The 20,751-nt window shown below is 41.9% G+C and overlaps 2 protein-coding genes and 1 pseudogene across 2 annotated transcripts; 1 reads left to right on the forward strand and 2 right to left on the reverse strand.

The window, feature by feature from the left end:
- Positions 1–567: 567 nt before the first annotated feature.
- NPBWR1 (neuropeptides B and W receptor 1) lies at positions 568–1,518 on the reverse strand. Its single transcript, XM_062189592.1, has one exon. It carries the CDS (start codon positions 1,516–1,518, stop codon positions 568–570), a length of 951 nt encoding a protein of 316 aa, XP_062045576.1.
- A 429-nt stretch (positions 1,519–1,947) lies between these two features.
- On the forward strand, positions 1,948–20,252 carry LOC133758727 (glycine cleavage system H protein, mitochondrial-like). Its single transcript, XM_062189890.1, has 2 exons — positions 1,948–2,029; positions 19,523–20,252. The coding sequence occupies exons 1-2, from the start codon at positions 1,948–1,950 to the stop codon at positions 20,014–20,016; spliced, it is 576 nt and encodes a 191-aa protein (XP_062045874.1). The 3' UTR covers positions 20,017–20,252.
- LOC133758989 (U2 spliceosomal RNA) lies at positions 19,420–19,542 on the reverse strand (annotated as a pseudogene).
- Positions 20,253–20,751: the final 499 nt, after the last annotated feature.

Here is a 20,751-nt window from a genome sequence, read left to right on the forward strand (position 1 = left end):
CTTTTGTCCCCGGCAGCTGTTCCTGCGCGCTCCACAAGGCCGGGCGCATCTCAGAGGAGTGGGTGCAGGCGCAAACTGGGGCGCCCTGGCCCAGGGTCTGGAAAGCGCAGAAAAGGACTAGGGGACCAGCCCGTTTTGTTCTCCCGCTGCAGCAAGGGCACAGACAGCGGTTTCCTAAAGCAGAGAAACAAAACGCAAGCGCAAGCGGGGAGCCATCTCCTAGGATCGCGCGCGGCGTCGCCAGGTGTTCCCCAGGATGGCGCGGAGGATTCCCGCTAGAGCAGCGTTAACGAACAGCCAGCTCCCGGAGCACGGTGGAGGGGCTGGAGGTTAGAAGGGGGCAGCTCCCAGCAATACTGCCCTCCTCCTCCACCGTTTGTTTCAAGTTCGAGGGTCGACTCCTCTCTTCGCCTTTAGGGAGCAGTCGATATGGCTTTCTCAGCCACAGAGGTTTCCCCGGGACACCAAAGCTGTCTTTGCGGGGCCACACTGGAGTGCCGCTAGTGCCCACTCTCCCTGCGCTGGTCCCGGCTCGGGGTCCTGTTCGGGACAGCGCGCACCCGGGCGTCAGGCCTCTGCCCTGCACACTATCACCTGGTGCATGCTCTTGCGGAAGCTGTCGTCCAAGAAGGCATAGAGGAAGGGGTTGAGGCAGCTGTTGGCATAGCTCAGGCTGGTGATAAAGTAGGAGATGGCGATGACGAGCGGCGTCTGTGGGACGTCGGTGGTGAGGACCACCACGGTGCTCAGGTGGTAGGGCGTCCAGCAGAGCAGGCAAACGGCCAAGATCGCCACTACCAGGAAGGTCACCCGCTTCTTGGCGCGGTCCAGAGCCTTGCCATGATTGTCCAGCCGCATGGCGTGCAACCGGCACAGGAGCGTGGTGTAGAGGGCGCAGATGGTGGACACCGGGATGGCGAAGCCCAGCACGAGCGTATAGAGACGGCTGGCCCGCCACCAGAATGCCTCGGGCTGCGGGAAGACCAGCACGCACTGGCGCCGGCCCTGCTCCTCGTCGAGGCGGGCGAAGACGGCGAAGGGCAGCACGACCAGCGTGACCAGCGCCCACACGGCCAGGCTCACGGCTCGCGCGGCGCCGTAGGTGCGGCCAGCCACCCGGCGCGACTCGGCGGTGGCCAGCACCACCAAGTAGCGGTCGGCGCTCATGACGGTGAGGAAGTAGAGGCTGGAGAAGGTGTTGTACTGGTCGATGGCCACGATGAGCTTGCACATGAGCTCGCCGAATGGCCACCGGCGCAGCAGGAAGTCTGCGATGTTGATGGGCAGCACGAGCGTGAAGAGCTCGTCGGCGATGGCCAGGTTGAGGATGAACAGGTTGGTGACCGTCTTCATGCGCGGCGCCCGCAGCAGCACGTACAGCACCGCTGAGTTGCCCACCAGCCCCACAGCGCAGATCACGGCGTAGACCACCGGCACCGCCACAGCCAGCGGCAGCGGCAAAGGCTCTGGGGTCGTCGCGTTTGCGGACTCGGGCTCCGTGAACGACATGTTCTGCATGTTGGCAAGGATGGAGGAACCCGCCCCCCGTGTCCCCTACGGCTCTCCGCGGGGCTGAGCGATCCAAAAAGCCCGCTTCCCCGCGGACCTGCTCCTGGGCACTCGCCGCAGCGCTCCTAGCCGGTCTCTGGCTCTCTAGAGGAGGGGTGTTCCCGGCTCCCCCACAGCCCACTGGTCGCCGCTGACTCCCGGGGCTGTAAAACGGTATTGAAAGCACGAGTTAGGCTCGTTGACTGGTAGCATCAGGTAGGGGCGTGGTCCCGGAGGTGGTGGGGGTGGCACTCCAAACCTCCCCCAAGTGAGTGCTATCTGCTACCTGTTGAAATCTCGTTCCAACCAATGGATCGAAGTGCTAGAGAGAGGAGTTCTTAGCCTTTATAGGAAAAATACAAATCCACCTCCCCTGTTCTAGGACACCCCTGGCAGACCATGAAGATCAGCCCCCGGAAATCGACAGAGGTATGCTTCGGTCCCTTTGGGTTCCACGCGCGCGATAACAGCAAGCGCAACAGTGATCTTTAGCTTACCTTGTCGCCTGGAGCGGAAAGGATCCTGCCGGCGCTGGAGGAGGCTGCCGCGCCACCACCTAGGGTCCGCCTCCTAGCTCCCGCCTGGAGACTGCGGCTGGTGCCTGAGCCTGTTTCTCCCGCCGAGTCTCAAAGTGCGGGGATGCGCAGCCGCGACTGCACTCGCGCTGCCGACCCCCACCCCACCCCCTCCTCACTCTGAGCCAGGGGGCCTTGGAACAACGGACAATAGCATTCCTTAAAAGTAAGGTATTCTCTTCCTTCCAGGAGTGTAACCATTTGAAATAATAATAATTAAAAAAAAAAAAAACCTTCTTTAAAGAATTGAATGTAAGGAAAACAAAGTTAAAGTGTTGCTAATCTATTTTGAAAGAGCAATGTAATCGAGGGTCCTATTCCAGTTCTTAAACACTATACCTCAAATGACTGTTGGGATTCGGAATTTCGTGCAAACTATTTTTCTCTATAGAAGGGGAAAAATGAAGCCAATTTTAGAATGCAAATCACCGCTTTCTAATACTCTGGGCTTCACAGGGGTAGAAAATTGTTAGTGTACAATAATGGCCAACAATTTGAAATGCTTTTTAAAATATATGCAAAGAGAGACGGTTAATAAAGACAAATTGCTTCTGAAATCCTTTTAAGGGACCATGATTTAATGTGTGTTTCATAAAATGCTGCACCTTGTTCAGCTCTGTCTCCTGACTCACACATACAATCCAGATTATCCTGCTAATGAGGCCCCTGCAGCTGCAGGAGCTGTTGCCACCTAAGGCAGAGAGCAGGGGCAGACTTGCACTCCAAGGATGCTATCTCCCTGGACCTAGGAGTCTTCTTCCAGAAGGGGGAAGTCATCTAAGGCAGCTCACCAGATTTTTTTTTAAGACTGAATGAAGTAAAATAAAATTGGTTCTCTCAAATTCCTATATTTTCCCTCCTCCACCTTCCCTTTAGAAGAACCATCAAATTGAAAGACCGAATTCTGTGATCTCATAAGCCACCTTCCAGAAAAGCAGGCAAAGCACAAATAACACGCATTTGCTCTCCTTTCTGATACATTTTGGAGTACAGGTTCTGAGATATTCAGAAATGAATAAATAAATCAGCTTGTGGAAGAAGCCTGCAGAGACAGAAATACAGTTCCTTCCTTTGCCCACTCCTCTTTTCATTTTTTTCTATCACTATTTACGTAGACCTGGCTCCTCTGCAGCCTCAAGCTTTGTGTGAAGAAAAATGGTAGAACCTTCACCAGCTAGGTCACTAAGGAACACTATATGAGAAAAAACCATGTAGTGTTAGGTGAAACAAGAAAGGTTATAAATCTATGATAGATATAGACACAAATAATTTACATATACATAATCTATAAAGAATTAACTCATCCATACATATGTGCATGTATAATTGTGTGTATATGTATATATTTGTATTTGGTAGATAATTGATCATTCTCACACACTTGGAGATCTAGCTTTCTCATTGTTGATTTCCAGCTTTAATTACACTGTGGATAGAGAACATTATATGATTTTGACTCATAGCCATGTGTTGAAACTACTGCCCAGTAGTTATTTTCCTAATTATTTCTCATGTACTTGAAATTAATGTGGTCTGTATTTAAGTGCAACACTCTATGTCAACTAATCAAGTTTATTATTATGTTGTTCAAATCTGCTCTCTATTCATATTTTGTCTAATTTTATAAGCTACTGAACAAGGTGTGCTTAAAAAATCTCAGTCCATGATTGTGGACTTAAATATGCTTTATTTCCATCCATTTTTACTATATAATTTGATGTTATCTTATTGGATACACACATATTTAAAATTGTTATATTTTCCAAGGGAATGGATTCTTTTATCATTATAATTTGACTGCCTGTTATCATTGTAATCTTCTTACTCAGTTCCTACTCTTAGTGTATGTAGACTCTTTTGTTTGATATCATTACAGCTACACTAACTGTGTTCCCAATTGTATTATAATGGAATATCATTTTTAAAAGTCATTTTACTTTATATTTTCTTAGGTTCATATAATTAAAATATCATAAAGTGTAGTCAGATTTACTCTGGCAATATTTGTCTTTGAATTAGAGTATTTATTTATTGTTATATTAATGTAGTTACATATTAGGTTTGATAGGGTCTGAATGTTTGTGTTCCCATGAAGTTCATAAATAGATACTCTGACTTATAATGGTTAGATTCAGATTTTTCAACTTTACAATGGTGCAAAAGCAATATGCCTGCAGTAGAAACTATACTTCAAAGGATTGACCTTTTCTTGAACTAGCGATATGCAGTACAATATTGTCTCATGATGTTAGGCATCAACAACCAGAATAAATTCAAGTCAGCCCTGAGGTCCTGAGGAAAACAACTGGTACACCAAGGTACACTGCTTTCCTTGTTTGCAATATTGTGTAGATTCAACTCAACAATAGATTTATCAGGATCTAATTGCATTGAAATCTAATTTCTACTCTGAATGCATATGACATTGGGGCCTTTGGGAAGAGATTAAGTAATAAGGGAGAATTTTTTTTTTTGTATGCCATTTTTTTTTTTGACAGGCAGAGTGGATAGTGACAGAGAGAGAAACAGAGAGAAAGGTCTTCCTTTTGCCGCTGGTTCACCCTCCAAGGGCCGCTACGGCCGGCGCATCTCGCTGATCCGAAGCCAGGAGCCAGGTGCTTCTCCTGGTCTCCCTTGCGGGTGCAGGGGCCAAGAACTTGGGCCATCCTCCACTGCCTTCCCGGGCCATAGCAGAGAGCTGGCCTGGAAGAGGGGCAACCAGGATAGAATCCAGCGCCCCAACCGGGACTAGAACCCGGTGTGCCGGCTCCACAAGGCAGAGGATTAGCCTGTTAAGCCACGGCGCCGGCCATATGACATTTTTTTTTAACTTTTATTTAATGAATATAAATTTCCAAAGTACAGCTTATGGATTACAATGGCTTCCCCCCCCCATAACTTCCCTCCCACCCGCAACCCCCCCTTTCCTACTTCCTCTTCCCTTCCATTCACATCAAGATTCATTTTCAATTTTCTTTATATGCAGAAAATCAATTAGGTATATATTAAGTAAAGATTTCAACAGTTGGCACCCACACAGAAACACAAAGTGTAAAACACTGTTTGAATACTAGTTATAATATTAATATATAATATTAAATCACAATGTATAGCACATTAAGGACAGAGATCCTACATGAGGAGCAAGTGCACAGTGACTCCTGTTGTTGACCCAACAAATTGACACTCTAGTTTATGGCGACAATAACCAACCTAGGCTCCCGTCATGAATTGCCAAGTCTACGGAAGCCTTTTGAGTTCGACGAATCTGATCATATTTAGACAAGGTCATAGTCAAAGTGAAAGTTCTCTCCTCCCTTCAGAGAAAGGCACCTCCCTCTTTTTTTTTTTTTAAGGGAAAGGATTTATTGGGGAACAACCAACAGACCAGAAAGCTGATTCCAGCCATTCTGGAAGAAAAGTCACTCATCTTTTGTAGGAAGAGGGGTTTGTCTGTAGAGAAATTTTGAACAATTATACAGCATTAAGTGGGGAAGAGGACCATCAGTACACACAGGTTGGGAGTAGAGCCATTGGTGGTAGAGTAGAGGTTATGATTACAAAGGAATGAGGCCCAAGTGTGCTAGACAGGGTCTAGAACACAGGACAGAGTCATTATTAGAGGAGCTAAGAAAGGTGCTGTCTAAGCTACAATTAAGTTTTCTGATTAAGAGGCAAATAGAACCTGACAGAAGGGGCTTGATAATAATCTGGTGGGCTTTAGGCCTTGTAAGTTCAGAGGCCCAGACCTACCTATCTCTTCACATGGGGTATATCCTAAGGGAGGTGTGAACCTCCTGGGGGAAGGCACTCTGTTGACTTTCATTACTTAGCTGGCCTGGGAGGAGAGCTGGCCAGGTAAAGGCAGGGGGCATCTCTAACAAGAAATTTACAGTTCTGCCTGCAATGTTGCTGACCCTACTTGACCATCCCCTCAGCTGCAGTGGTCACTTTGGAAGTTGGGCTGAGTGAAGGGCTTTTCAGCTTAGAGCCAATAAGATCTGTGACTCTGACCCGGGCATCCTACAACAACAGGGCAGGTCCATTTCCAGTGATCCAACTCTTGGCAGAGCTGCCAGGGCTCTTCACAAGCTGACTTCTGCTAAAGCCCAGGCTTACCACTTTGAAAGCCACTGCAGTAGACTGGCCTGTTGGGTCTCCTTGAGGGCAGATCACTGTACAGATCAGCCAGTAATAGGCCTCCCACCCATTGCTTCTGATGCCTAGCTTTCTTTTCCTCCTGGTTTGTGTTAAAGCAGACCAGAGGATGCAAGTCAAGGGAGTGCCCGTGTCCCATCTCTAATCTTCGGTGGCCTGAACTACAAGTCTATAGTCACAGGCATGGTCTGTAGTAGTTTTTCTAAGGTAGACAATGCCCATGAGGAAAATTATATTCTCACTTTAAAACTTTCTTTCCCTTTGGTCTGAAAGGGAGGTTTTTTTCTACTTACTGTATACTTCGCTGATGGTGAAGTAAATCTAGCTATGAGATTATTATTTAAGCTCTTATTTTGGCTATGCTATTACATAAAAATGTTAGCCATCTCTTTTATAAGGTCTAAAGATTAAATTGTGCGTCCTACAGATTCCTTTATAATAGAATTAGTTTCCTACCTTGAAGAGAATAGAGAAATGAAAGAACAAGTTGGGCTTAGACTAGAGAAATGAGGGAGCAAGTCCTAGATCGCTTGCTGACAATAGCAATATCACATGAATACTTAGCAAACAGTTTCAACCATTAGATAACAACTTAAGAAAACATTTACCAGAAGGCCCAATGCCTTCTACAAATTTTAAGAATCATGTATTTGAAAACACCTCTTAAATATCTAACATGGTGTAGTTTGTTTAACCAGTAAACTTAAGCACAACCATATAAAATGTTTTTAGTTTCTTTCTACCAACAAGTATAAAACATATGATACAGAGATTCAGGTCACACGAATTAAAATGTATCTTTGAATAATTTTAGCAGCTATCTCATTAAGATAACTATCATGTCTAGTAACAATTAAGATAACATTTTACATAAGGTAACACAAATTTTAGCCTGAGCTTTTTTCATTTCTGTTGGCATGGTATATCTTTTTCCAGCCTTTCACTTTCAGTCTGCATGCATCTTTGTTGGAAAGATGTGTTTCTTGTAAACAGCAAATAGATGGGTTTTGTTCCTTAACCCAATCAGCCAATCTGTGTCTTTTAACTGGAGAGTTGAGGCCATTAACGTTCAATGTGACTATTGATAAGTAGTAACTTTGCCCTGCCATTTGCCAAAGATATTTTCTAATATATACTTTGAGCTTCCTGTGATCTTTTGCTGTGAAGTTTCCTTCCTTTACCTTCTTTCCTATTGATGACCATGTTTCTGTGTTTCTGTGTGTAACACATCTTTAAGCATCTTTTGCAGGGCTGGACGAGTGGTGACAAATTCTTTCAATTTCTGTTTGCTGTGAAAGGTGTTTCTTTCACCTTCATTCACAAATGGGAGCTTTGCAGGATATAATATTCTGGGCTGGCAGTTTTTCTCTCTTAGTACCTGGGCTATGTCTCGCCATTCCCTTCTAGCTTGTAGGGTTTCTGATGAGAAGTGAGCTGTGAGTCTAATTAGAGATCCTCTGAGAGTAATCTGATGTTTCTCTCTTGCACACTTTAGAATCTTTTCTCTATGTTTCACTGTGGTGAGTTTGATTATGACATGTCGTGGTGAGGATCTCTTTTGGTCATGTTTACTAGGGGTTCTATGAGCTTCCTGTACTAGGATGTCTCTGTCCTTCTCCAAACCCGGGAAGTTCTCCGCAAGTATCTCACTAAAAAGGCCTTCTAATCCTTTCTCTCTCTCCATGCCTTCAGGAACTCCTAGAACCCGAATGTTGGGGTTTTTAATAGTATCCTGTAGATTCCCAACAATATTTTTTAGATTTCTAATTTCCTCTTCTTTTCTTTGTTTTGACTGTATACTTTCCTGTGCTCTGTCTTTTTTTTTTTTTTTTACAGGCAGAGTGTATAATGAGAGAGAGAGACAGAGAGAAAGGTCTTCCTTTTTGCCGTTGGTTCACCCTCCAATGGCCGCTGCGGACAGCGCATCTCGCTGATCCGAAGCCAGGAGCCAGGTGCTTCTCCTGGTCTCCCATGCGGGTGCAGGGCCCAAGGACTTGGGCCATCCTCCACTGCCTTCCCGGGCCATAGCAGAGAGCTGGCCTGGAAGAGGGGCAACCGGGATAGAGTCCGGTGCCCCAACCGGGACTAGAACCCGGTGTGCTGGCGCCGCAAGGCGGAGGATTAGCCTGTAAAGCCACGGCGCTGGCCGTGTGCTCTGTCTTCTAAGTCCGATATTCTCTCTTCTGCTTCACCCATTCTGTTTTTAAGGCTCTCTAATATGTTTGTCATTTGATCTATTGAGTTCTTCATTTCATTTTGATTTCTCTTCACTATCATAATTTCATGTTCTACTAGTTCCTTCATTTCATTTTGATTCCTTCTTAAGATTTCATTTTCATGAGAGAGATTTTCTATCCTGTCCAGTAAGGAATTCCATAGCTCAAGCATTTGCTTTTTAACACTTCTAATTGTTCTTATCATAAATTTTTTGAAATCCATATCTTGCATTTCTTCCATCTCATCATTTTCATAATCTTGGCTTGGGGTCTGGTTCATTTGGGGGTGTCATACTGTCATCCTTATTCTTGTTTTCTTGGTTTTTGCATTTGTTGCTTGGCATTGTAGAGATAGTCTTTGAATTCTCCTTCCCTCACTGTGGTGCTTTGTCTTGTTATACTATGACTGTATTAAGTTGACTGTCTGCTTTTGAGGTGCCTTAGAGGTTTGAGATGGGTGTGGCCTGAGAGCTCTCTTTGGTTCCTCAAGATTAAGGGTGTGGCAAAGGTGACACTCCCAGGTTAGGCGTGGTGAATCTCTCTCTCTCTCTCTCTCTCTCTCTCTCTCTCTCTCTCTCTCTTTTTGATTCAGAAGGGAAGTAATTCTGCACAGCTAAACGTAATTGGAGGTAGTTAGCAGGCGAATGATATACCCACAGGAGCCAGAGATTGGAAGCTCTTTCCCAAGGGCCACACAGGGAATTTCTGCTGCCCTCAGTGTGGGCTCCAATTCTCATGCAGTCTCCCAATGGGTTGCCAAGTTTACCGAATTGTAGCGTCTCTGGAGAGTACTCACGTGAATTCCGTGAGTTCTCTCCCCCACCTTCTCTTTTTTCACAGTCTCAGTTCATTAGCACCACACATTCACTATGTCCTAATCTCCTGTTATTTCACCCCGCCCTCCCCCCCCAAGTCAGGTTTTTCTGCTTGGCTAAGGGCTGGTGCAGCCCTGAGGTTGCCCCGCTTATGACGTATGTACAAAATGGCGCCTGCTCTTTGTCTTGCTCACCTTTGGGAGGTGAGCGGAGAGAGAGAAACTCGTGTCTGTTTCGGTCACTTTTTTTTTTCCTCTCTCTTCTAGTTAGCCAGGTGAACTTTTCCCCACGGAGTTTCAAGCCGTGTTCCCTCTAGTCTCCTCTTTCTGCTTTCCCGCTGGGTGTCTCGGGCTATTGAGGTTCACCTCACCTCACGTTCCAGCACTAGTGTGTTGATTCCGCCACTGGTGTCCCAAATCGTGGGCTCCCACGCTCTCCACGCATGTACCCTGTGAATCACTAGTTCTGGAAGAGTTTCCTCTGCTGTTTCTTCCCCTACTCTTCCTTGACCCTGCAGTATCTCCACTTTTATTAAACTGTCTCTCCCTGGACTATCAGTGTGCTCCCTTCCTATTCCACCATCTTGCCACTCTCTCTCCCCTCATATGTTTTGAAATACATGCTTGTATTCCTTTCTGGGGCAGAATTAGGAAGGGAATGTGATCCTGCTGGTATCAGTTCTCCTCGAGGGTGAATATTCTTGAATGGGATTAGTGACTTTTAGCAAAGGGCCCATGAGGATGACATTGTGGTGCAATGGATTAATCTCCCTCTTGGGACACCAGCAAGAGTTCCTCATGGAGTCCCAGCTACTCTGCTTCTGATCCAGCTTCCTGCTAATTGCCTGGGAAAGCAGCAGATAATGACTCAAATACTTGGGACCCTGCCACCCACATGGGAGTTCTCTCTTTTTGTCTGTATCTCTCTGTGTGTATATCTTGAGTAAATAAATAAATAATTGAAAAATATTTTTTGAAAGAAGATGGTTGTCTAGGAAGCAGGCCCTCACCAAATTTTCTTTTTTTAAAGATTTTATTTATTTATTTGAGAGGTAGAGTTACAGATAGTGAGAGGGAGAGACAGAGAGAAAGGTTTTCCTTCTGTTGGTTCACTCCACAAATGGCCGCAACAGCCAGAGCTTTGCCAATTCAAAGCCAGGAGCCAGGTGCTTCTTCCTGGTCTCCCATGTGGGTGCAGGGGCCCAAGCACTTGGGCCATCTTCCACTGCCATGCTAGGCCATAGCAGAGAGCTGGACTGGAGGATGAGCAGCTGGGACTGGAACCGGTGTCCATAAGGAATGCCAGGGCCACAGGCAGAAGATTAACCAGTGCACCACGGTGCTGTCCCCTCCAAATTTTCTTAACTTGGGCTTCCAGCGTCCAGAATTCTGAATAATAATTTCCTGCTGCTTTATAAGCCATTCAGTGTATGGTATTTTACTATAGCATAACAACAACAACAACAAAACTAAAATAGAAAATTGATACCAAGACATGATGTGTTCCTGTAGCAATCACTTAAAAATGTGGAAGTGGCCTTGGAAGTAGAAGTTGGGTAAAAGCTGGAAGAATTCTTGAGGTCATGCTGAAAAAAAAAACCTACAGTGTTATGAATGGGCCTTTAAAGGCAGTTCTGGTGAGGGCTCAGAATGGAAAGATGGGAGATGTGGAGAAAGCCTTCAGCTTCTAAGTGACTACCTAACTAATAGCCAACAGAATGTTGGTAGAAATATAAACAGTGAAGACCATTCTGGTGAGTTCTCAGAAATGAGGAACATGCTGTTGGAAGCTGGATGGAAGGCATTCCTTGTTATAAAGTGGCAGAGAACTTCATTGCATTGTGTTCATGTCCAGTGTTTTGTGGTAGAACTTGTGAGTAATGAAATTAGGTATTTGGAGAAAAATGTGAACAAAATATTGACAGAGCAATTTAGTTCTCTTGATGGTTTATAGCAACATTTGAGAAGAGAGAAATGCCTATGACTTAAACATAGAATTGCTAATCAAAAAATAAAACTGAAAGATTTGGATAATTATCAGCCTATCCACATTGAGAAAGAACAGAATGGATGTGACCCAAACAACCCCAGTGCCTGAAAACTGAATTAGTCATCCACATAAACAGAGCCAGGACCTATTGTCCATGGCCATGCAAGAAGGCAGTTCAAAAATCAGCAGGACAGTCCTCATTATCACAGGCCCAGAAAGAAAAGGTCCCAGCAAACAGGGATCTACCACAGAGGCTACCTGTTATGACACTGTCTTACAGAGCTGTAGAGGAGTGGCTGTTCCCACTATTAGAGCCACTAGTGTGTGTTTCCAGCCTCAGAGAGCCAGGACATAACCTAGGCACAGAATCACCATAGAGGTGGGGCTGTTGAAAGCAATGGGACCAGGTGTACAGCCCTAGTGGGTCCAGAATGTAGGAAACCCTTGCCTTGGCAGGTTCAGAGGGCACAACATGAAGCCAAAGAGGATTATTCTGAAAGCTTAAGGCTTAATGTTATTTTCCCCATTGTGATTTAGACTTGCCTGAAACATGTTGTGTCTTCCTTCTTTCCAATTTCTCCATTTTAGGAGAAATCAGTTTGTCTTATGCCTTTCCTACCATTGTAGTTTTTATTTTATTTTATTTTCATTGTATTTTGAAAGCATATGTGCTTTCATGTATGCATGATTGATTTCACAGATTCACAGCTGGAGAGCTATCTGCCTCCAAATAAAATTTACTTTCAGTCTCACTCATACCTGATTTAGATATTTATTTTTTAAGTTTTGATAGTAATTGTTCATATTTATGGGGCATATTGTGATATTTCAATATATGCATGCAATGTATGCTGATCAAGTCAGAATGGTTAACATTTCAACCTCCTCTTCATTTCTTTATGTTTGGTGCCTTCAATCTACTCTTTTGCAGTTCTTCATAAAACGTGTACCTTTCTGTGAACTAGAGTCATGCCATTCTGGTGAGGACCTAGGACGTATTCCTTCTATCTAACTGTGTGTTAGTACTTCTTATCCAGCCTCTCTCTGTCTCACTCCTTCTATACTTCCCAGCCTCTAAGGATCACTATTTTACATTCAGGTAAACTTTTCTAACTTTCACATATGAGAGATGACATATAGTATGTGTCTTTCTGTGTTTGGCTTATTTCACTTAGCATAATGATCTCAAATTCCACCCATTTTACTGCAAATGGTTGGATTTCGTTTTTTATTATTGAATAATATTCCATTGAACATTTATGGCACACTTTCTGTATCAATTAATTCATCAAAAGATACCGATTGACTCCAAGTTTTGGCCACTGTGACTAACACTGCAGTAAGCATGGAAGTGCAAGTATCTCCTGCATATGGTGACTTTATTTCCTTCAGATATCCAGAGGTCAGATAGTTGGGCCATATGGTAGATATACTTTTATATTTTGAGGAATTTCCATACTGTTGTCCATAATGCTTATAATAATTTTTATTCCTACCAGAAGTGTATAAGAGTTTTCATTTCTCTACATCCTCACCAGCATTTATTTTTGTCATTTTCATAACAGCTATTGTTATTGAGATGATGAGATACCTCATTATAGTTTTCATTCATATTTCCATGATGGCTAGCGATGTTGAGTATTTTTTCATATACATACTGGCTACTTGTATTTTTGCTTTTGAGAAATGTCTATTCAGATCGTTTGCCCATTTTTAAACTAGATTATTTTCTTGTTATTGTTGTTGCTGAATTTTTTTAGCTCTTTGTATACTCTGGGTATTATTTCTTTGTCAGATGAATAGTTTACAAGTATCCTCTCCCATTCTGGAGGTTGTCTATTCACTTTTAGTTGTTTCCTTTGCCTACCCAAGATAATGCCAAAAAAGGGAAAATTAACAATTTCAGTTTCTATCTGGAGCTATAAATAAATTAGTGATTCTTATTATTCTGGCAAAGATACTCTTCACTCCTATCATTATATGATTTTTCCTATGAATTACTGGAAGGATTTTACAGTATGTACCTCTAATGAACTTTAATTAAATTCATCTTTTGTGTCTCACATATTTTATCTCACAAGCCATTTTGAGAATTTAATAGAAATATATGCAAAGAATTTAGAATAGTACCTCAATAATAGTAAGTAGAGACATGGAAACACTAAGAAACTGTGTAAAGGAAATGATATAAATCAAAAACACTGTAAGAGAAATGAAGAATGCCTTTGACGGGCATCAATAGACTAGATATCACCAAGAAGTGAAATAAGTAACTTCAAAGACATGTTAATATAAAAGTCCCAAATTAAAAGCAAAGAGCAAGAGGCATTTTTGGAATGGGATATAATAATCAAGAACTTCAGGACAATGACAAACGGCACAACCTATGAATAAAAGGAATGTCAAGAAGAAAAGAAAGAGGGAAATGATATTTCAAGTGTTTGTTTAATGGTTTAATGTTTGAGAATTTTCTAAAATTAATGATAGACATCAAGCCAAAGACTCAGAAATTCCAGAGAACACTAAGTAGCATAAATATCCAAAAATTTCTATGTAGGTGTAGAGTAAATATGTAGGTATATAGTAAATATATTTATGTAGGTATATAGTATTCAAACTACAGGAAAAAAAAAGAGAAAACCTAGTAGGAAATAAAAAAAGCAAAAAAAAAAAAAATCTTGCCAATAGATGCCAATAGGCTTCTGCTTTTCAGAAGCCACATGAGCAGGAAGATGTAGTGCGTTTAAAGTAAAAAGCAAAGTCTAGGTTTCTGCATCTAGCACAACTATTTTCAAAAGGGAAGAACTAGACTCTTCCCAAAATTGAGGCTATTTGTTTCCAGTTGAGCTACCTTGCATGAAAGGTTAAAGGAAGTTCTTCAATGAGAGGGAAAATGATATAGTTCAGTAACTTGGGTTAATATAAATAACAGAAAAGCATTAGAAAAGGAATGCATTAAATTAAAATAAAATATTTCTTCTCATGTTCAGTTGATCTAACACAAAAGACTATTTGTTCAGCTCAATACTTGCAACATTGTACTGGGTGTTTATAGCTTAATGAATAAATAAAATTAACAACAAGTTATCTAAAGGATGAAAGAGAGGGGAGAGATTAGGAATATTCTATTATAAGGCAAATATACTGCTTACTAAAGGAATATAGTATAACTTCAAAATGTTTTCAGGTTGGGCCGGCGCCGCGGCTCACTAGGCTAATCCTCCGCCTTGCGGCACCGGCACACCGGGTTCTAGTCCTGGTCGGGGCGCCGGATTCTGTCCCGGTTGCCCCTCTTCCAGGCCAGCTCTCTGCTGTGGCCCGGGAGTGCAGTGGAGGATGGCCCAAGTCCTTGGGCCCTGCACCCCATGGGAGACCAGGAGAAACACCTGGCCCCTAGCTTCGGATCAGCGCGGTGCCGGCCGCGGAGGCCATTGGAAGGTGAACCAACGGCAAAGGAAGACCTTTCTGTTTCTCTCTCTCACTTTCCACTCTGCCTGTCAAAAAAAATAAAAATAAAAAAGAAAAGAAAAGAAAAAAATGTTTTTAGATTGGTTATAAATGTACATGCCAATTCTAGGGCAACCATTAAATATTTTTCAACAATACTTGATATGCTAAAAGAGGATAGAAAATGGAATCATAAAGTGCAAAATTAAAGCCAGACAAAGCAGGAAAAGACTGAAAATAAAACAAAACAAAATCCCACAGAGAACAAAAGCAACAAGTAGAAGACATGGTAGACATTAACCCAACTATATCAATTATCACTTAAATGTAGATGATTAAAATATACCAATTAAAGGAATGAACTCTCAGAGTGCATTAAATGTATATTGTTTACAGGAAACTCATTTAATCATAAAAATACAGATTATTGTATCTGTGTAAAGTGAAGTGGTAAAGGAATGAAGAAAGATACACCATGCTAGTGTTAATCAAACAAGCTTGGGGAGCTTCATTAATTTCAAAAAAAAAAACCAAAAAAACCAGATTTCTTAGCAAGGTAAAAGATCACAGATAAAGGAAGCATTATATAATTATGAATAGGTTAGCTCTCTAAGAAAATAACAATCCTGCATATGTATAAACCTAACAACAGAGTATAAAAACGTGTGATGTAAAATTGATAGAACAACGAAGAGAAATAGATGAATCCACTAATGCAGTTGGAGACTTCAAAAACCCTCTTTCAGTAATTGACAGAATCACCAGGCAAAAATCGGCAAGGCTGTAGTCAAGCTGAACAGCACGCACAATGACCCAGATTTCATTGGCTTTCACAGGATTCTTTATCCAAAGGAAGACTGTTTTCTTCTCAAACTCACATGGAATATTCATCAAGAAAGACCACATTTTGGGCCCTACAACATGCATGAAAAATTTTTAACGTATAAATAATTCAAAGGTATCTCATAGACCACAATAGAATTCACCTAGAGGTCAGTATCAGAAAGTTTGCTGGAAACTCCCAAACATTTGATAATGAAACGGCACACTTTAAAACAACACATGGATCAAAAAAGCCTCAAGAGAAATTTTACAATATTTCAAACTAAATGAAAATACAGATTGTCAAGCTTGTAGAATACTGTAAAAGCAGTGTTAAGGCGGTTGGCATTGTGGTATAACTGCAGCTGCAGCATGTGACCTGAGCAACCCATATGCATCCCAGGTCTAGTCCTGACTGCTCCACTTCCGATCCAGCCAGGGAAAACTGCAGGAGATGGCCTAAGTGCGTGGGTCATTGCCACGCACCTGGGAGACCTGGATGGAGTCCCAGGCTTCTGACTTCAGCCTGCCCCAGTCCCATCATTGCACACATCTGGGGAGTAGACTAGTGGATGGAATATCTCTGTTTCTTTCTTTGTCTCTCCCTCTATCTCTGTAGCTCTGCCTTTCAAATAAATAAATAAATAAATCTTGAAATAAAAGTAGTGTGTAGAGGTATATTTATAGCATTGAATGTATATGTGAGGAAAAAAATCTAAAGTCAACAATGTAAGTTTCCACTTAGGAAAGGAGGGGGAAAAGCACTTTGGCGTAGTGGGTTAAGCCGTCACCTGCAGTGCCAGCATCCCATATGAGCACCGGTTCAAGACCCGGCTGCTCCATTTCCAATCCAGCTCTCTGCTGTGGCCTGAGAAGTCAGTAGAAGATGGCCCAGGTCCTTGGGCCCCTGCCCCGGTGTGGAGAGACATGGAAGAAGCTCTGTGCTCCTGGCTCCTGGCTTCGAATCAGCGCAGCTCCAGCCATTGCAGTCAATTGGGGAATAAACCAGTGAATGAAAGACCTTTCTCTCTCTCTCTCTCTCTCTCTCTCTCTCTCTCTCTGCCTCTCCTCTCTCTGTGTAACTATGACTTTCAAATAAATATATTCATATTAAACCCAAAGACCCAAAGGAAGCAGAACCCAAATAAAATAAAATTAAATTGAAAACACAAAAGCCAAAGAAAGAAATGGTAGCAATTCTCTACAATTTCTTACAATTCTTCCAGAAAATAGAAGTAGGTAACACTTCATGACTCAGTCTATGATTCCAGCATTACCCTAATCCAAACCAGACATTATAAGAAAGGAAAAACAGAAGACCAGTACCTTTCATAAATATAAATATGCAAATCCTCAACAAAATACTCACAGTATAGCAAGAATTATACACCATGAATAGATGGGATTTATTCCAGATATGCAATCTTGGTTCAGCATTTGAAAATCAATTAAAGCAATTCATCAGATGAATAGGCCAAAGAACAAAAATTACATGATCATAACAACAGATGCAGAAAAGACATTTCACAAACCCTGAAACCCACTTGTGATAATAATTCTCAGCAGGAATAATTCCCAGTGGAAAATTTCAACAACTTAATTAGGAATGTTTATTTTTTAAAAATTCTCAGGGGCTGGCATTGTGACGCAGTATTAGCACCAGCATCGCATATTGTAATGCCAATTCAAGTCCTGCTACTCTGATTTCAATCCTGCTAATGCATCTGCGGAGGCAGCTAATGATGATCCAAACACCTGGGCTTCCGCTGCCCACGTGGGAGACCAGGATACAGTTCCTGGATCTGGCTTGCCCCTTGGCTTGGCTATTGTAGCCATTTGAGTATGAGTCAGAGTCTAGAAGATCACTTTCTCTCTCTCTCTCTCTCTCTCTCTCTCTCTCTCTCTCTCTCTCTCTCCCTTCCCCTCTCCCTCTCCCTCTTCCCCTCTCTCTGCCTTTCAAAAAAAAAATCTTTTAAAAAATTACAGTAAACATCATGAGAAACTACATGCTTCACCCACAAGATAACTAAAAAGGCAAAAATATTCCCTCTACCACTCCTCCTATGCAGCATCTTATTGGAAATCCCAAGTAATGAAATAAGACAAGAAAATCAGAAGTATGTTGATAACAAAAACTAAAACTACCTTGGTTCACATATGACATGATAATATAATTAAAATTCCAAACAACACTGACAAAAAAGCAGTCATAGCTAGGCTGCAAAGTACAAGTCAATATTTAAAAGTTAATTTCTTTCATATACGCTGGCAATTGAAACAACTAGAATTTGAAAAAAAGTTAAAATGGCTTACTGATATATTAACATCAAAAATTAATACTTAGGCATAAATCTACCAAAATATGCATAAAATCTATAAGAGGAAGACGACAAAACTTATAAAATAAATCAAGGAAGAGCTAAATAAATAAAAGAGAGTCCAGTTCCTGCATAGGAAGAGTAAATATTGTTAATAAGTCAGTTCTTCCCAAGTTGACCTATAAAGTCAAGGCAATTTCAAATAAAAACCCCTGCTAGATTTGTGTGTGTGTGTTTGTGTGTGTATACATCAACAGATTGATTCTAAAGTTTTATAGAAAGGTAAAAGACCCAGAATAGTCAATACAAAACAGAGGAATAACAAAGTAGAGGACTAATACTTATACTGACTTCAAAACTTACTGTAAAGTTACAGCAATCAAGTTACCCCGATACTGGTAAATGTGCACACAAGCAGATCAATAGAACAGAATAAACAGCCCAGAAAGAGACTCTCACAAATATAGTTGGCTAGTCTTTGATAAAAGAGCAAACACAATCCAACTGAGAAAGGGTATTCTTTTTGACAAATGCTTTGCAACAACAGTTATTCACATACCAAAAAAACAAACAAAAAACTAGATACAAACCTTGCATATTTCACAAAAATAGCTCAAAATGAGCCATATCCCAAAGACGTGCAGGAAACCTAAATGTTATGCTTATTGAAAAGCTAGTTGGAAAAGGCTCCATGCTGTATGAATCCAACTGCAAAGACAGAGAAAACACTTGTGAATGCCAGGCTTTTGGGGAGTGGGGAGGTGGGGAGCAAGGCAAGATGAATAAGTGATACACAGGTGTTCGGGACAGAGAAACTATTCTGTTAGGTTCTGTATCTGTGAATATGTAATTTTGTACTTGCTAAGACTTGCAAACCTACAGCACAAAGAATGAATCCTAATATAAACTATGGACTTTAGCTAATAATAATGTATCAGTACTTATTCATCAATTGTAACAAATGTACCAAACTCATGCAAGACATTGATAGTAGAAGAAATTGTGTGTGAATATGGGAGGGTGTTGAAGGGGTATATATGAGATTATCTGTATTCTGTGCTCAATTATAGTCTATTAAAAAGAAAATAAAATGAGGCCAGCACTGTGGCACAGCAGGTTAAAGCCTAGGCCTGCAGCGCTAGCATTTCATTTGGGTGCTGGTCCGAGTTCAGACTGCTCCACTTCTGATCCAGCTCCATTCTGATGCCTCTGAGAAGGTAGTGGAGGATGGCCCAAGTCCTTGGATCCCTGCACCCATGTCGGAGACCCAGCAGAAACTCCTGGCTCCTGGCTCTCCGCTTCAGATCGGCTCAGCTCTGACAATCGTGGCCATTTGGGGAGTGAACCAGCAGATATAAGACCTCTTTCTCTCTCTCTCTGTCTCAACCTCTCTCTGTAACTTTGTCTTTCAAATAAATAAAATAAATCAATCTTCTGTATATAAAGATAATTGAAAATGAATCTTGATGTGAATGGAATGGGAGAGGGAGCGGGAGATGTGGGGGTACGAGTGGGAGGGAAATTATGGCGGGGGGGGAGCCAATGTAATCCATAAACTGTAGTTTGGAAATTTATATTTACTAAATAAAAAAAGAAATTAAACTGATAAGAACAGATACTACACTTGATCTTAGCCAAAAGGCCGAGAAGCCTGCTCGCGGCCTCGGCGCCCGCTGCACCCTGCTCGCCTCTGCCCTGGCGGCTGCGGGCGGGCGCCGTCCGGACGCTGCGCACTGGACCCGCTCTGCTCTCGGTGCGTAAATTCACAGAGAAACATGAATGGATAACAACAGAAAATGGTATTGGAGCAGTGGGAATCAGCAATTTTGCACAGGAAGCTTTGGGAGATGTTGTTTATTGTAGTCTGCCTGATGTTGGGACAAAATTGAAAAAACAAGATGATTTTGGTGCCTTGGAAAGTGTGAAAGCTGCTAGTGAACTCTATTCTCCTCTATCAGGAGAGGTAACTGAAATTAATGAAGCCCTTGCAGAAAACCCAGGACTTGTCAACAAATCTTGTTATGAAGATGGTTGGCTGATCAAGATGACACTGAGTAACCCTTCAGAACTAGATGAACTAATGAGTGAAGAAGCCTATGAGAAATACATAAAATCTATTGAGGAATGACAGTGGAACCCTTACATGAACTAGTATGGAATAACTTAATCCAGCACAGTTTTCTCTTAAATTAGTGGCGGACAGGACTTAAAATAGCAACTTTTAGCAATCTTGATGGAAGAAATACTACTTTCAACTCTGCTCCTGGAAGAAAATATACCCTAACTTTGTAATGATTGCAGAAAAACTCAATATGCATCTTTTTCACAGTACCTTGTGATTTTTATACTAGGCCCTAGGCACTGGTATTCAGAATCCATGAAGTTACCTGTGGTAAAAACTAGTTTTACAAATAATCTAATTCAAGGATAACATTGTTATCGTAAGCCTTATGTAATATTGTAACTTGCTTATACTCATCCCTGGATTGGGGTCAAAATATGTAATGATCTTTCCATTGGAAGTAACTGGGAATACACAACAGTTTTTGTTAGTTGTACAGTGCCAGAGAAAGAACAATACTATCTTAATTTTTGCAATATACTACATTTGCTGGTGCTGTTTTATGCAGTGAAGCAGCAGCTCTACAGCAAAATAAGAAACATAAATAAAGTTTCAACTTCCTCATATCATGTTTTGATGTTAATATTTGGTTAAGTGACTTGGCTAGTATCTATGAAGATGCTAATTTTAACTTATAGAAAGTTATGTTTTAAAAGAAAGATTAAACTGTAACAATGAAATTTTCCAAGAAATGTTTCCTTTTAGTTGCAAATTAATTCTGGTAGAATCAAACACTTGTCA

Source organism: Lepus europaeus, chromosome 4, assembly GCF_033115175.1.
Source record: "Lepus europaeus isolate LE1 chromosome 4, mLepTim1.pri, whole genome shotgun sequence".
Taxonomy (NCBI): Eukaryota; Metazoa; Chordata; class Mammalia; order Lagomorpha; family Leporidae; genus Lepus; species Lepus europaeus.